This window comes from Lissotriton helveticus, chromosome 5_1, assembly GCF_964261635.1.
Source record: "Lissotriton helveticus chromosome 5_1, aLisHel1.1, whole genome shotgun sequence".
NCBI lineage: Eukaryota > Metazoa > Chordata > Amphibia > Caudata > Salamandridae > Lissotriton > Lissotriton helveticus.
The window spans coordinates 930,846,181-930,864,387 of record NC_136065.1 but is presented as its reverse complement, the minus strand read 5'-3'; the positions used below and the strand labels follow the sequence as shown (position 1 = coordinate 930,864,387).

The window sequence follows — 18,207 nt, the reverse complement described above, 5'->3', positions numbered from 1 at the left end:
ATTTGAGCAAAGTTTGTTACTGGTCTGTTCTATGTTTATTCAACAGGGTAAAGTCGCTCAGACAGCCTGCATGTCGGCCTGCAAACATCTTTCTACATCCCTGACGCAGATGCTGCTGGACAGTGACTTAAAACAGATAAGCATGGGAGCCATACAGCAATTCAACTTGGACGTCATACAATGTGAATGTAAGTAATATCAAAATATGTCTTCAAAATTTCAGCTTATGATTTTTTATTGGCCTTACCTGTGTGATATTGTGTTTGCAATTTCAATTCCTTGGTAAGAGCACTTAATTTACTCCGCATTATTACGCAGACTGAAAATCATGTCCCTTATGCTTGAAGTGGAAGAAATATGGCCCGATTTAAATTTTGGCGGACAGGTTACTCTGTCTGCCAAAATATAAATCCCATTATATCCTATGGGATTTAGTTTCGGTGGACTGGTCCATCACCGTTGTGATGGAGTAACCCGTCTGCCGAAATCTCAATCAGGCCCATACTTATGTTGCATATGTGTTAACATAGGGCAATGTGCTAGATAGAGTGACATTTTTACTAGAGACTGAAGTTTTTTCAGTAATCTCTTTTTTGTTTGCTGCAAAAGTCAGAGTACATAACCATCATTACATAGTCGCATTACCGTAAATGAGATTCTCATGTTAAAAATTGGATCACAAAAAAGTCTAGCAAAATGGAACACCTATAGATTGTTGTTTCGTATATATGTATGTATGCTGTAGATTTGTATAGCAAACATAGCTGTAAAGCAATTGAGCACTGTACAGGCTAAGGAGGTATAATTCTTCATTGAGGTTACAGTTAGAGGGATCACTCAACAAACAATGTCAGTTGTTGGGAGTCTAGTAGGTGTTACATTGTTTTGATATGGTGCTCTTTGAAGAGCATGATCTAGTCAGATCTGTGCTGGGAGACTCTTCCAAATCATTGGAGAATTGCAGGAGGTTCCATATCTTCTTGTCCTCTCCTTCTTTACATCCTGATCTGTCTCTTGGTGGTGTCAAGGCTTGCTGTCCATTACACTGGACGAGAACTTAATTTGGTCTTCCTTGGAGGGTTGTGTTTTTTATACAGCTGCCTTAAAGACAATGCAACAGACCATGAAGGCGATGCCAGCAATAGTGAAGTGTGGAGTATAAATCAGCATGGTTGTGCTTCAGTATGCATATAGTTTTGTACCATTATTATTCAGTCAGCTAGACAACACCTCTATCCTCTTCTAAGAACCCCAGGTGCTACAATTGGATAAAATCGGTTCTGTGATTTACAGAATTCCATAGCTGCAGCAGTGCAACCATATTACAGTGTGGGGAGGACTTTGTGGGGGTTCTAGATTTCATTTATTTTGAAATATTGACTCAATACTCACCTGAAACAGTGATCCGCACTAACAACAACAGCAGTAGGGGACACAATGCCTGTCTTTCCCTGATGGCTGGATCCAACTGCTGAATCATTAGAGTAGTCGTAGGATGCAGTGTGTCGGCCAGCTGATTAGCTTAAAGATCTGTGTCCATCTCCTTTGTATCATAGTGGTTCCTTGCTTAGGCATTTCATTGTGCTGAGCACTCTTCTCACGTGCGAGGTCAACTACCCTTATCAGTGGTACTTTTACTTCTTGCTTCCAAATCCTCCTTGGACCTATCTCTCTGTGTTAATCACAAGAGCATCCATCTCCTGTAGTTCTACTTATGTTGAGAAGGTCACTGCCATCTTCATGAAATTCTATGCATTGGCTTGATTTAATTATTAATGGGAATTTGAGATGTACATCATGCTTCACCTGGTAGCTATCTGTGCAGGCACAGTTGGCCGGGTAAGGCAATATTCTTATATTAGCACCATTCAGTTTTTTATCCCTCCACATCATTGTTTCATGATTGTTAATCGCTTTTCTTCTTTTGTTTACAGAACTCAACTTGCTAGCTACTCCTGTTTTTATTAGACCACATCTTGTAGCTTCTTATTTTTTTTAACATTTATGAGATTTGTTTGCAGAGTGCCCATCCAGATTCTTACACTTTTACAACTGCCAGTTACATTTGTTATGTTTGTCATTTCTTCTGCTTGGCTCCATGCTTCCATCAGTATTTCAAAAAAGAATATTCAACCCTTAAATATGACTTTAAGGTGTGAGGGAAAGAGCAATAAATACTATGCATCCATGTCCCTTAACTTCTTCACTTTTACTCTCTTTTAAAATGTTTGTTTTATTGGTGGGCATATGTTAAGTAGAGTGTTGTACATAGTAACAAAGTAAATATCCCACATGAGTAGATAAAGACCTGCAGGAATGTTTACTGTTAGGAACGGGGTCTCTAGTTGGCTGAGGTAAGCACCCTGTCCAAGTAGGGACCCACACTCAGTTAGTACACACCAAATTTTATCTATGTTCACCCTCTGGTAGCTTGACACAAAGCTGTCAGGCTAAACTAAAGAGGCAATGTGTAAAGTATTTGTGCACACACATACACACACACACACAGTAATAGTGAAAACACTACAAAAGTACTCCACACCAGTTTATAAAAATATCAACATTTTTCAAGATTAACTCAAATCGAAATAAATTTATTTCAGTACCAAGAACCATGAAAGTTTACAGATAAAACATTACTGTTTAAAAGATTTGTTAACACATTTGTGAGACATCACAGTAACATTTCATAAAATACAGACAATTAAAAATGTAATACATAAAAAACTAATTTAGAACAGTAGAATATTTCACAGATTCGCAAAATCTGAACAGTATGAGTTTAAGCAATACAATATGGCAATGTTCTTGTTCAGCTTCTACAACTCACAACGCTTTCTGATAGGCATTGCGACTTTGATATAGTTAGATACTGCAGTACAGATAACAGAAGTGGCCAAAGAGTTAAAACCATCAATATATGTGCAAGGACGGATTTCCCTTAAAAGTGGAACTAAAAATTGACCCCTTGCCTCTTTATATAAGGGGCAAAATAGGATAACGTGCATAGTTCTCTGGGCTGCTGTATTGTCACACAGACAGGGCGTGAGGTGAGTGTCCCACCCTGATTGACACGGAAATGCCACTAAAAAGTGCAAAGTGCATAAGCGATAATCTAGTTAAGAGAAATCTGATCTGCACATTAGTAGTGAAGGTTAGATAAAATTGCTGCTGAACGGGGAAGGAACTTTAGGGGCCCATCTACTGTTTTTGCAAGTAGCGCCTATTTGCTCTAGAGTGATGTGCCTCTTTGATGATGACTTTAACATTCGTGGGGATACTTTCAGCGTTATCGTAGAGATGCCCCAAACCTATCTCATGAAGTTTATCTCTTACGAATCGGAGCCATAGGATCTATAAGACATTATCCAGATTAATACAATCTTTAAGTACGTCCCTTGAGAACGTTAAATCATCAGAAAGCCCTATTTTAGCCCACAGGAGCAGAGGCCAATACCTATACGGTCCTCTATAAAATCTAACCCCAACTCTTGATGACAGAACAGAGTGGGACACTTTTCAGGGTCATCAATAACCTTTTTATAAATTTGTTTTCCAAAACTTGTAGTTGGCGGCTATGATGGTAACCCCACACCCCTGCCCCATAAGTTTCCACAGAAAAACATTTAGCTTTGTAAAGAGTAACTAACTCTCTCACAGGCTTGTGGCCTAGTTTACATGTGAAGCGAAAAAGTCCCTCCATAGCTCTATGTGTATGTTGCACCCTTGCTGTTATAAGTGGTTCCCAGTTCATCAAATTATTAAATAAGTTCCCAAAATAGGTAAAGTTGTCAGCTTATCTCTTCTTTTGCCCCTTACAGCAAAGTTTCTAGTTTTGGTCGACATGGGGCCACACACCATGGTATGAGATTGAATAAAATTGACTTTTAAAAAAAAGCGACGACATAAAATCAGTAAAAGCATTAAGCAATTTTTGAAGGCTGTTTGCTGTCACTGCCATTTGCACTGTGTCATCCGCATATGATAGTAGTAGGATGGGTTTACCACCAATTCGGGGATAATCAATTTCCTTGGCCAATAAAAAGGCCTCTAGGCCGTATGTATAGATTAAAAAAAGAAAAGGCACTAAGGTGCACCCCTGCTGGACACCTTCTGTAGAAACAATTGGCTTCGTCCTTCCCCTTGGGTGCCATATCTTATAGCAACTGTAGTGTTGGTGTGTAACCTGCATAAGAGGGAAATCAGAGCTTCTTCAATGCCCATTTTCCCTATCAGTGCCCATAGTTTCTCCCGGTTAACAGTAGCAAAGGCACTGGACAAGTCCATGAAGACCAGGTGGATAGAACCCTTCCTGGCCTTCATGTACTTGCCAGTGAACAGGGACAGATTTAGACATTGCTTGGTGGTACCCAGCCCCCTCCTAAAGCCGTATTGTGTTTTAGACAAGACCCCTGTAGTGGCCGCCCAAGTCTCTAGTCGGGCAAGGATAACCCTCCCCAGTACCTTTGCTGTAGCGTCTATAAGAGAAATTGGTCTATAACAAGCTGGGTCACTCCTATAACCCTTTTTAAAAACTGGAACCACGATGGCCTCCTTCCAAGTTGCTGGAATGGGGCCAATGACTACTGCTTTAAAGATGTTTGGCAATATAGGTGCTCACAAATTGATATTTCTTTTAACCCCTTCCCAGCGCATGACGGAACCACGCCGTCATGAGCCACGGGCGGTGTGTGCGCATGATGGCGTGGTTCCGTCATGCTGCGGCCGCTCTGCCAACGCGGCACTGATTCCCCGCCTGTGCGGGCAAATTAGTGAGTGGGCGGGGTCTTGACAGAACCACGCCGGCATACGCACAGCTCGCCCGTGACTCATGACAGCGTGGTTCAGTCACAAGCATGGCGGCGCTGCGCTCAGCCCCCAGCCCCCCTCCCTCGCCGCGGGGGAATTACCGCCGCGGCCAAGGGGTTGTACAGATCTAGTGGAACCCCATCAGGGCCCGGGGCTTTCAAACAAATTCCCTTCACTAGAGCCTCCTCAACCTCAGATACTGAGATGGATGAACTTAGTTGGGAATCTGCAATTAAATCTGGGGGCAAATCCCTAATATTCTCCTCTAACGGCATCTGATGCTGGTTAAATATAGCAGAGAAGTGGAATTTCCAAACATCCCCCAAAATCAATGAATCCATCCATCTCACATCTTCCGTAAATAGTGGGCGGTTAATAATGTCCCAAAAGCTTTTAGTATCTTTGAGGGTGCTCGCTCTCTCCAGATCTTCCCATGTCAGTCTCCTCAATTCCTCTTTTCTTTTCTCAATAATGGTTTTGTATGTTAGCCTTGCATTTTTAATTTGATTTCTATCACAAGGGATAACATGAAGGCCATTTTAAGTTCAAGATTCAAGATTCAAAGATAGCTTTATTCGGTATTTGACGAACACCATAAAAGCAAACAGTACACAAATGCGATTAAAAACAACATTAATTAATTAAACATTTACATGCTAAAAAGGGGATTTTTACAAACACAATACATACTCATTACCCTAGTCATTCAGTTAATCTAATATTAAAAACCTTGTAAAAAAAAAAATGTTCTGGAAAGCGATTTATATATGTATCGTTGCAATTTCATGATAGGAGGGTTGAGGTAAATATGAGATATTTATGTATTATATGGTGTTATTAGGCACAGAATAATACTTCTACAAACCCTCAACCTACTATTCGTTACTCATAGATCCTCTACATTTTATAACGAACGACAGGAATTTTATCATCACTCCAATAGTACATTTGTCTTGAAGCAGATACAATCTGTGGAGGGCTGCTTTACAACTTCTCAGGCCCCACAGTTTTAACAAAGGCAATAGGTGTTTTTTCCTACCCCATTGATAGTACTTGCAAAAGAGTATACAATGTATGTTAGACTGAGTAGCTACTCCGTCACACGGGCAATTAATCATTTTCCTTGACCAATCATTCGGGGCAGGAAACGTTATTAACCTGAAAAAACAGTCTGTCCTCAGACGAGCTAGCAGCATTCTATGGTAAGGGGAGATATTTGGCTCCAGATAGGGATGTAAACCATGTTCATGCAAAATCTGGCGGTGGGCTATAATGGTGGACTTATTCCCATCTAGATAATATCTCCTCTCCTCCAATAGGCCAAGACATGTCTCTTTTAATACTTTTTTGGGGATTTGAGCGCATGATAGTGGGTCCGAAAAGAATTCTGGGTTACCGATGGAGTTCAGGAATTTTTTAACATAGGCTAGCCAAGGTTGTTTAGCGCCATTTCCTTGCTGCAGGCAATCCTGAATTACCTCCCTATTAAAGGTCGTGTCCTCGCATGTCCAGATCTTATGCCACAACATAACTGGAGCTATCTTTATGATGTCACTAATGTGAGATCTATCCAGTTCGTTGTGGCAGATGGTAGTGGATGTGGAACGTGGGACTCCTAAGAGGTACCTCAGGAAGGCATTTTCCACCCTTTGGATTTCGGAGCTATCTACAAAACCCCAAATCCCCGCCCCATACACAGCTGTAGACACACATTTAGCTGCGTAGATCTTAAGTAGTGTGTCTACCGGTTTCCCGCCCAATTTTTTAGCAAATTGCTTAACCGCCCCTATTGCGCGGGCAAAGGCCAAGTTTCGGGAGGTAATCGCTGCAGACCATGTCCCCCTGTTATTAAAAATGATGCCCAGGTAAGAAAAGGTTTTCGAGATCGCTATCTTTGAATTATTAACAAAGGTTTTGCAGTCTGGTACTTTTTTTCTCGTTGTACATGACATCGTGAAAGTTTTCCCGACATTTATTATGAGACCTCTAGAGCTCATAAAGGTTGCAAAGCCCGTTAGTGCCTTTTGGAGTCCCCGCTGAGTGCGGGCCATAATCACCGCATCGTCAGCGTATAACAATAACGGGACTGCGAGTCCGTTTATCTTGGGGTAATCCACCTCCAGGACATTCATCGAGTCTGCTACCTCGTTTATGTACAGGTTAAATAAAAACGGTGCGAGGATGCAGCCCTGGCGAACGCCCTTTGCAATTGGGAATTTTCTGGTTTGCTCACCGTTTTTCCCATATCTCACCGTGGCACCTGCATCTCTGTAAAGTTCCTGGATAAAAGTTAAGATGTTTTTATCTATCCCCATTTTAGTCAGGGTTTTCCACAGGGTTCCATGATCCAGACAGTCGAAAGCCGAAGTTAGGTCGACAAATGTCAGGAACAAGTTCCCTTTTTTTGATCCAATATATTTGTTTATTATAAGGGACAGGTTTAAGCCCTGCTCTATGGTTCCCACCCCCGACTTAAAACCATACTGAAATTTTGAGAGTATCCCGTTAGTCTTGGCCCAAGTTTGCAGTTTAGTTAGTAGTACCCTGCCAGCGACCTTCATTAAATTATCTAACAGAGAAATGGGGCGATAACATTTTGGATCTTGTCTGTCTCCTTTTTTAAATATTGGAATGACTATCGCTTCCTTCCATGTGTTGGGGAAACCTATTTTAGTATAAGCATTTAGGACATTTGCCAGTAGGGGTGCCCAGAGGTCTACGTTCCCTTTAAATAGATCAATGGGTATACCGTCAGGCCCTGGGGCCTTTAGGCTTGCACTCTGAGAAATCGCTTGTTCCAGGTCTGCGGGGGTGAACATTACTTTTAATGGAAAGTTTCCATGTGGTTGTAGAAGGATCTCACTCCCCTCGGCCAACTCCTCTTGTGAGGTCAACACAAATGCGTCTTTCTTGTAAAGGGCAGTAAAATGCTTGACCCAGACATCTTCCGCTATGCCAATTTCCATGGTGTCTACCTTCCTATCTAGAAAAAAGGGGGCATTTACCTCTTTCCAGAAGGACGTGTTATCCCTTAGTGCGCTTGCCTTTATCAAGGCTTCCCAGGCTGCATTTTTAAGTTCTTTCTTCCTTGTCAGGAGAGTCAGCTTATAAGCTTGTCTAGCCTCCTTGACTTGGCTGCTATCCCTAGGTATAGTCTTTAATGCCTGTAGAAGTGCTTTATGGGCACTTGTGCAGGCTCGGTTAAACCAGCCATATATTCTCGATTCCTCTCTTGCCTTTAATTTTTTAGTTAGCTTAGAGTTTATTTCGGTTTTAATCTCATCGAATGCCTGTAGTATTTGTTCTGGGTTAGTGCTTAGTTCCAGGCAGGTGTTAAATTGTCTAATTTCTTTCTGTAATAGATCTTTCAAAAAGTTTGTGGGTTCAATTTTTGCCCATTTAATGGCATAGCCATTTTTCTTGGCCAGTGCCACTGAACGGCCATGCAATATATCCGTGGTGCTTATTTTTTGAGTGCCAGGTTTCCCTAGTTTAAGGGAAATACTAATGGGAAAATGGTCACCTATTGCTAGGGCCTCCGTTTCAAACCCACCCACCCAACCTTGGTTCCTGTTTGAAACTAGGATAAAGTCTATTACAGTACCTGCCCCATGACCAAAAAAGGTTGTTTGAAACACTACGGGTGGCTGGCAAAGTTCATTTGCGAAAGCCAAATCCCATTCATGCATAAAATGGTTTAGCAGATTTCCCCCTACGGAGTGTTCAAAATGTGTAGTGGGATCGCCTTGTGAGTCAAAAATGCCACAATTTTTTGTTTGGCTATATGGACATAGGTGGCAATTGAAGTCCCCTGCTATAAGTAAGCAGTCTGCCGCCTGGCCGCCTCTCTTTAGCAGTGAATCCAGTTCCGCTATTAGAATTTTTACCTCTACTTTTGGCATATTATTGTAAAGGTTTATCAAGAAGAAGGAGCGCCCATTTAATTTAAAAAGCAATCCTTGTAGTGAGCTCCCTACACCTGCTTTTGGCCCATTTGCCTGATACATGTTCTGTTCTATATTACAGAGGTTAGAGGTAAAGATACAGAGTCCCCCCGAACCCCTGCCTCGATTACCCTGAATCGAGGGCACGTAGAAAGTGCTAAAACCCTCTACTGATGTCTCATATGGGTCCCAACACTCCTGTAGGCAGACTATATCCTGCTTTTCCATGAAGGTTAGGAATAGCTGGTCACGCGCTTTTTTCGCAAGCCCGGCAATATTCCAGGAAGATATCTTTAGCAGACAAAACCCCTCAATGATAGGGCAGGGTTCTTCCTGCCTAAGTTGTGAGACCATGCCCTCTTGCAAGGCTTCAATCTCGTTATCGAGTTGGGTCTTAGTCCTATCTACTATGCTCAGATATGATTTTATGTTGGTAGTTTCAGTTGTGGACCCAGTACCGTTCTCGGTCCATGACCTGTTGGATCTTTCTGTTAATTGCTGGCTTAGCCGGTTTCCTCCACGCGGGTCTTGTACTAGTGGAATCTCTGCCATCGCGGGATTATTATTTTCTACTAGGGAAGGGACATCATGGATCTTATGTAGGGGAGCAGTGACTTCTAAGACCCCTGTGGTAACCTTTATTGGTCAATCGACCATGTCTAAACAGTCGAATCTGTTCCTCATGGGAACCCCCTCCCAGTAATCGAAATTTGGGTTGCCTCTGCTATGGTACCAGGGGCGGGAATTCCAGCCTCTGTTCCATCCATTATTATTGTTATTCCTATTTGTTTTTCTGTTAGTATACCCCACCTGTGTCCAGGGCCATTCCTGAACATCTTCCCATCCAGTTCTGTTTTCATAATTCGGGGTATTTAACGGAGGATAAAAGAAGGAAAGGCGCTGTACATCCACCCCTCCCCTTTTTTCAAGTGCTGGCCAGGAAGAAATATAGTCAGCCATGGCGGGATCGTCACAGTTGACTATGACACAGTCACCCTGTAAGCTTTTTTTAGTATCCCCAATCCAAAACACTCTTCTAACTGAATTAATTCTGCTATGATGCGATGGCTGTATAGGTCTGTTTTGGCTAAGCCATTGCAGAACTTTGTTTCTCAGTGACCACTGGGGCTCATCCGAGCCCTCTGGTAATTCTGAGACCCCTGTTAGGACAACAGTGAACGGGGTGGCCTCAGGTGTCAGATGGAACGGCCGTCTAGGTCTAGATCCCGTCCTCTGTTTCCCCTGAGCTTGAGAGGGCTGAGAGGGGTGAGATTTTTGGAGTTTTTGTGTATTCTCCTTTAGATTTGCTAGCTGAGTATTTAGGGCTACTAGGGCTGGGGTGGGTTGTGCATTATCACTAATGGTGACGAGTTGGCCCTTTCCCTCTACAGTTTGGGGTTTATGAGTATTTTGTGGATTCTGTTTGACATTTTTAGTAGTCTGGATATTCCCTTCTTTATCTGGTCCACCGGGCTTTGGGCAGACAACTGATGTTATGGAAGGTTGGGTTGGTTTTGCCAATATGGCCGGTTTAGTTGGTTGTGTCGTCTTCCCCGCCCCCGTGTCTAGGGTGCTAAGTGACTTTTGCATGAATGCAGGGGTATTTAGTTTGGCGAGTTGTTTTTCAATTACCCTTATGCTTTTCTCCAGGGGTTTCAGATGGTATTTTAACAGTTCCCCCATGCTGTTTGTGAGAAAATCGTGTAGTGTCACACATGAGGTACAGGGTTTTTGTAAGCCCCCTAATGCGCCTAGTGAATCTAGGTTCCCCAGTGGCGTGATGTTCCGTGGAGGCGTGTTTAGGATCACACTATTAGTTGGTGATGGTGTTTGTAACACTACGGTGTTGTTAGTGTTTATGTTCAGGTTGCTAGGAATCCCACCATTTGGTGGAGCTAATGAATGCACGTGTGGGTTCGACCCCTTGTTTAACCTCTTTGGTATGGCACCCTCCCTGGCCCCCGTGATGTTAGATTCTGAGGCTATTTCATGATTTTGTAGGAGTTGTAAATCTGGTGTTTTTTCCAGATCCTCCCTAGAATCAGAATCGGAACCTAGTGACAGCTGTGTTGCTGACAAATCCACAGTATTTGAAACTGTGTGAACTAATGCACTTGTTGTATTCAGCAGGGGTATGATAGCCCCCTTTTGTATAGGGGTTTGTGCTGAGGCCAGCGGACCCATAGAGGATCTTTTTCTGGCCATCTCCAGTTCATGAGACACCCGTCGATCTAACAATTGGATAGTATTGTCAATGGCTGCATTGGCCTTGTGTAGAAATAGGTCAAGTGGACCCGTTATGTCGGTGGTTTTGTCTGTTTTTTTGCTTCTAGTGACTCTAGACATAATTGGGCGCTCTGCGTTACTGGGGTGGTAACTTGTAGATCGCGAGCAAAACTAGTATCGCTGTTACAACTAGAATATGAAGCCCCACTAATATAGACCACACAAAGCAGCAGGTGGGCGGAAAGAAATATAAACCCAAAGACAAAAATAGAAATACCGTGGCCCAGTCCAGTCCTGCACAGTCTGGAACGGGCTGAAACGGGCCCGCCCTTGGCCCGCGCTTCGCCTCGCGCTTCTCCACGCGCGCGTCCCGCGTTGCGTGGAGTATGGTTTAATTTAAAGAGAGGGTGAAAGGGCGTTACCGCCGGGGGAAGAGGCACCAGGTGGTGGAAGCAAAGGCTTCTGGTCCTCGCAGTCCCCCGGTGCAGGCAACCATCCTGAGTGGGGTCTAGCGCACGCTGGGAGCTGTTGGACACTCCGTCGATCAAGGAGGAGCTCCCACCAGCAGCGCGACCTCAGAGGGTTTCTCCAGGCAATTTGGCGCTAGTTCGCTTCCAAACGTCCTTCAAAGCAGCAGTAGCACGGATTCTGTGAGTGGCACCCGCGAAGCGGGTGTCACGAAAAGTAAATAGGGAACGGCAGGTGATGGGCGTTACCGCCGGGGGAAGAGGCACCAGGTGGTGGAAGCAAAGGCTTCTGGTCCTCGCAGTCCCCCGGTGCAGGCAACCAACCAGAGTGGGGTCTAGCGCACGCTGGGAGCTGTTGGACACTCCGTCGATCAAGGAGGAGCTCCCACCAGCAGCGCGACCTCAGAGGGTTTCTCCAGGCAATTTGGCGCTAGTTCGCTTCCAAACGTCCTTCAAAGCAGCAGTAGCACGGATTCTGTGAGTGGCACCCGCGAAGCGGGTGTCACGAAAAGTAAATAGGGAACGGCAGGTGATGGGCGTTACCGCCGGGGGAAGAGGCACCAGGTGGTGGAAGCAAAGGCTTCTGGTCCTCGCAGTCCCCCGGTGCAGGCAACCAACCAGAGTGGGGTCTAGCGCACGCTGGGAGCTGTTGGACACTCCGTCGATCAAGGAGGAGCTCCCACCAGCAGCGCGACCTCAGAGGGTTTCTCCAGGCAATTTGGCGCTAGTTCGCTTCCAAACGTCCTTCAAAGCAGCAGTAGCACGGATTCTGTGAGTGGCACCCGCGAAGCGGGTGTCACGAAAAGTAAATAGGGAACGGCAGGTGATGGGCGTTACCGCCGGGGGAAGAGGCACCAGGTGGTGGAAGCAAAGGCTTCTGGTCCTCGCAGTCCCCCGGTGCAGGCAACCAACCAGAGTGGGGTCTAGCGCACGCTGGGAGCTGTTGGACACTCCGTCGATCAAGGAGGAGCTCCCACCAGCAGCGCGACCTCAGAGGGTTTCTCCAGGCAATTTGGCGCTAGTTCGCTTCCAAACGTCCTTCAAAGCAGCAGTAGCACGGATTCTGTGAGTGGCACCCGCGAAGCGGGTGTCACGAAAAGTAAATAGGGAACGGCAGGTGATGGGCGTTACCGCCGGGGGAAGAGCCACCAGGTGGTGGAAGCAAAGGCTTCTGGTCCTCGCAGTCCCCCGGTGCAGGCAACCAACCAGAGTGGGGTCTAGCGCACGCTGGGAGCTGTTGGACACTCCGTCGATCAAGGAGGAGCTCCCACCAGCAGCGCGACCTCAGAGGGTTTCTCCAGGCAATTTGGCGCTAGTTCGCTTCCAAACGTCCTTCAAAGCAGCAGTAGCACGGATTCTGTGAGTGGCACCCGCGAAGCGGGTGTCACGAAAAGTAAATAGGGAACGGCAGGTGATGGGCGTTACCGCCGGGGGAAGAGGCACCAGGTGGTGGAAGCAAAGGCTTCTGGTCCTCGCAGTCCCCCGGTGCAGGCAACCAACCAGAGTGGGGTCTAGCGCACGCTGGGAGCTGTTGGACACTCCGTCGATCAAGGAGGAGCTCCCACCAGCAGCGCGACCTCAGAGGGTTTCTCCAGGCAATTTGGCGCTAGTTCGCTTCCAAACGTCCTTCAAAGCAGCAGTAGCACGGATTCTGTGAGTGGTGGGTGGGTTTCACGGCCATTTTAAGTTTCTTTTGGGCCTTTGTACGGTTAGTGTTAAACCATCGGGCCTCCTGGGGTTCACTGCTATGGGGGGAGGGGGAGTCTAGTTAGTCACTTGCCTACGTGTGAGCAAAGCAGCTCAAATTCCCGGACAACCTCACATGGGGGAGAGTCTTGCTGTAGGCACCTCATAATTAGGTGATCATTTGCTATGATAGTTTCCTCCTCAAACTGAGGGGGATTTATCTTGCCCCAGTTTTATCTTAACCCTTCATTTTGGGTTATATTGGATCAGGCGGTCATCGCCTTTCCCTTCCTGGGCTGTTACGCTGATGTGAGGGGATTGTGATCACTAGCATTATTAGTTTCCACTTCAAAATCACTGACAGCCGAAATGAACTTCCTACAAATAAACATATAAGCAATGGAAATTTCCCTGCCGCAACCAACAAAAGTAGGACACTGGGGTAAGGAACTGCAGGCCAAGTTATAAATAAGCTCCAAGTCATTCCCAATAATGATGGAATTTAAAGCTTATCCTTGAGGTGTGTGGATAAAATGCGGCTTGGGCTGACCCTCGGTATCCAACCGCCAACTGACACGTTAGGAGCTATACTTACAGGTAGTGCAGTTAAAGTTCCCCATCCAGAGGATACATAATGGCTGCCACTTCCCAGAGATTTTAGTAATTTCCACCTGTAGGGATTCAATAACATCTTGGCTATTTTGTATTTAATTTTTATAATAATAGCAATTCACCACTAGTATCTTAGCCTGCATCAAGTTAGAAATCAAAATTAATTGATACCAGGGTGATGAACTTACATCTAGGGCTTTTATGTATCCATACTTTACAGGGATTAACACCACAATTCCTCCTTTGGCCCGTCCAGCTGGAGAGGGTCTCGCAGGGACGGTGAAGGATCAATAACCACCCAACACAATGTCGTCCCTAGACCAGGTTTCCTGGAGGCAAATGATGTCAAAACCCCTTATATATTCTAACCATATCTCATTGGTCAGTTTGGGGTGAATTCCTGCAATTTTACAGGAAATGATTTTAAGGGGAAGTGTGGTATGTCCCTGATTTGCTACAACCCCAAATGTGCTGTTAAGAACAGGCACCATGGCATGAGCTACTAGTCTGAGCTCTTCCACTACAGAATCACCTTCAGGAATGGAATTAGAGAGGGGGTGAGTTTTCATGAATGTCTAAACCCTTGTTAGCGTTAGTGGGTATATGAAATAGGCTGCCAGATGGATATACAAGCCCTTTAATAATAGAGTCACGTTCGTATGCAGCTCTCTCTATATGGTAATATTGCAGGTCCATTCCTCCCTTCTCAGGTGGCTGTTTAGGTTGTTTATACAGTCAATCAATGTCAATAAGACCTGATAGAGCATCAAAACGATTCAAGTGGATGAATGGGGAAGGCTGTAAAGAGGAGTGTAATTTCAGGCCTAACTGTGGGGCCCTTGTCTCAGTGTGTTTACCTGATGGGGGGGGGGGGGAATAGAAAAAACCCAGTGGGTAAGTCCATTATCAATTCATTCTCAACAGGTGTCTTTAAGCTGCCTCAATGCTAAGGGGATGCACCTGGCGTTGCTAAAATGAAAGACAACACAATCCACATCCACAGACTTGGCTGTGTATCCCAACCAGTTCACCCGTCTTGCCATGGTGATATAATCACACCAGTTTATCTTGGACGAAATTTTACTGAAGCACCAGTGAGCTGATTTGTTAATAAGGCTTTGACAGCTTTCTTGACGGCCAGGGGGGAGATGGGGAACCCCCATCAAAATCAGTGTATATGGTGTACAATCTGGGTGTAGGTCTAATGTATTTTTTACACAACCTCCACTTAGGGAACTATGTGCTAAACTATTACCATTAGGGTTTCCATGTTGGGAACTGCTCTCATACAACAAACCAGATCTCAATAGATTTGTGGTGCCCTGCCCGGCCTTTTGATTATTCCTGGACGTATTCCCATGATACACAGGTTCCCATGGGATCTGAACTGAAGTATTAACTTAGGGAGCCTCTTGAGAAAAAGCACCCTTACTTGGAATCGGTATGATGCTTAAGAGCCCGTGTTATCAGAATGAGCACCGACGGGCAATTTTCCTATACATTTATCCAAGCCACACTGTGGGTTAATTGCTTCGTTCATACTTAAATCCTGCAGCACGCGCGAAAGCTGCTCTTCAATATGGGTTAAACGAGCTGTAATAGGTGCCAAAGCATCTAGTACTATTTTGCACATTTTTTCAATAGAGGTATCTATTCCTTCATATATGGCACCTCTTCCTGCACCTTAGTGTGTTTTACATGCATTACCTATTGAGTGCATTTGTTTAGTTCTCTTTAATTTGTTGTCAACCCCTGCCATTTCAGTTTGTTTCCTTTTTCCCCCTGCTGTTGACTGTAGTTCATTCTTCTTTACGGTTGAGTCTGGGGCATGCTCATCTGCATCATATGTAACACGTAAGTCACCCTGGTTCACAATTATAACAGTGGGCGAGAGTGGTGCTTGGGTCCTGTGCTCAGTGTTTACTTCAACCGTGGCTATGTGAGCATCAGTATTAGCGGAATGAGGTGAGTCTGGAATGGGAACTAGCAAAAATCTTCATTCTGTCAGCTCTATTTCCTTATTAATAGCCCCCACTGCTTTGTGTAGGAAGCCATCCAGGTTGGTTTCAGGGGGCTTTAAAACAGACATAGTTGCCCTTTGCCCATGTTATTGTTTTTCTTTTATAAACAACAGGGAAATACAAAGATTTACCTTCAGAAGGCTTTACCAATCTGTGGTGTGGCACCGGGATCCCCCCCCCAATCAGGAAAGCAAGAGAATAGGCCTAGCCTCAGATGGACGTGGACGGGCCCACCCTTGGCGCGTGCAGCGGGGCTCCTGTGGTGATTTTAACAGGATGATGCAGGCGATTTCTGGTGGAGCTGTGGGCTGGAATCCTTGTCCAGCTCTGCTGAAGGGAGTCACTCGCAATGGGGCTCCTGTGGTGATTTTAAGTGCCTCCTGGTGCGAAAAGGATTCCGTGGCCTATTCCCTGCCGATTGTTGGTGGAGCCTGGGGGCTGGAGTCCTTGCCCTCTGCTGAAGGGAGTCCCCAGAAAGTTTCACAAGAACGTGTGGTACCACTCCTTACACACAGAATACTCTGTATAAGAAGGTGTCACTGGCTCTCTTGTAATTGTAGCAATGCAATGAAGGTGTACTCACTCGGAGGAGCCAGTACCTCGAGGCCACAGTGGTCGGCGGGGCAGGGACTCCCCTCCAAGCAACACCAGTCTGTGTTACCCTTGCACCAATTTCAACAACCAGGATCTTCCTCTTCCACTCCAGTCCGGCACAGGCTAGGTACTCACCAGGGACTGGCGAGTGTTGTTAAGGGCGGGAGGTGGCCCACACAGGGGTTGGGGTTTCTCAGTTCTCCCACACTCGGCGCCGTATCCCACCGGACTGCCTCTCGCATAACTGCAGGGGTCTTTTCGGGACCGATGGGCAGCTCTGCACTCGTAACTGTCAGCGCTCTCCCCGGACTCCAATTGGAGGAGCACCGAAGCTCTGCAGTCCTTTCCGCAGTGGGCAGCCTTCCGCCAGCACTCCAAATCACAAGGAGGATCTCGCAGGGGCCGCCAGGGCCACGCCTTGAAGGATATCAGCACAGGCAGCTCCACCACGCTCGACCCGCAGCGTCGCACCCAGCCAGCAGGCCTCGCGTCTCCACGCCTCACGGACGGGTCTCCACATCCCCAAGCTGGGAGCTCGATCTACAGCAGGCTGCTATCGAGCACCTCTCCGACTCTGCTCATAACGCTCAGTCAAGTGAAGGAAAGGCATGGGGAACAGAACGGGTATGGCACATGTGCAGAAGGTAATTCAGTCTCTTAATAGCCTGAAGTCCTGCAAGGTTTAGAAGTCAATAGCTCCAACTGGGGTTATCTGGTTGCACTTGATGAGGTAAATACAAAAGTTTGGTGCGACCGCGCTGGAGTGTGGGGTGGTTACAGGAGTAATGCAGACCCACTGACAGTACTTTAGATGTGTCGGTGCTTGGGGACGATGCGTTGAAATCTGAAGTTGAGCCGTCGCTGTTGGGGTGAGGTGTCAGTTCCAAAGTAGGACAAGGTCTTTGAAGCACGGAGGTCAAGAATGCTGTGTATCGGTTCTGAAGCATCGATGACAAAAGCACTGGTGGAAGCAAGCTGTGTCTGTGTTGTAAGTCGAGGTTGGTGTTTTGCACTCTCGGTAAGCGGTGTCTGGTGTAGGTAGCGGCACAGCATCGCTGTCGAAAGCTCCTGTGTCTGTAAGCTGAGGCTGTATTGTAAGTCGAGGTAGGTGCGTCACACTCTCGGCGAGCGGTGTCCACGGCTTTGGTGCAGGCAGCAGCATTGCATTGATCTCGCAGTGAAGGCACCAGTGCCGGACAACGCTTTGGTGCTGATCCAATGCCCCTATAGAAAATATGTCATAACAACGCTACTCAACTCCACAATACTCACCATTAATTATAATACACTCACAAGGCCCATAAACTAACGTGACATATTTTGAGCAACTGAATCATGTGACCTAATTAATAAAACCTATTCACAAATTATATACACATTTATATACAACTGCAGTATAATAATTTCACCATGGTTTTTGTAAAGTTTTGCATTAAATTAAGTCACTTAGGCAAATGGATCTGCTGATGGTAATGACTATGAAATAACAAGACCAGCTTGTCTTTTCAAAAAATTTATTTATTAACTATTTATTCAAGAAAAGTGCATTTTATTAGAGGAATAGCAAATTAGACTGACAGTTCCAAACATAATCAAATTACATGTTAAATGAAGAATAAACAGTTTTTCCATTACCTAAACCCTAATTCCCTGTCTAAATTCTCTTCGCCTAAAGGAATAAATGTAAAGTCATTTAACCCTATTAATCCTTACGTGCTCCAAAGTGTCCGTCAGCACGTCACGCCTAACAGGAATCGGGAGAAGATGAGCAGCAAGAGCCCCCTCCCTCCCATGAGGACAGTTTTTATACCTTTTCTAACTAAATAAAGTATCTTTATCACACGTTTT

At 45.5% G+C, this 18,207-nt stretch overlaps 1 protein-coding gene across 3 annotated transcripts in view; it reads left to right on the top strand.

Moving 5' to 3' along the window:
• EXOC6 (exocyst complex component 6) overlaps positions 1–18,207 on the top strand; it is a 1,337,279-nt gene that overhangs the window by 964,976 nt on the left and 354,096 nt on the right. For all 3 annotated transcript variants that reach the window (XM_078643405.1, XM_078643403.1, XM_078643404.1), the window contains one exon: positions 47–188. In XM_078643405.1, coding sequence (XP_078499531.1) covers positions 47–188 — 142 coding nt within the window. The remainder of the gene's footprint in view (positions 1–46; positions 189–18,207) is intronic.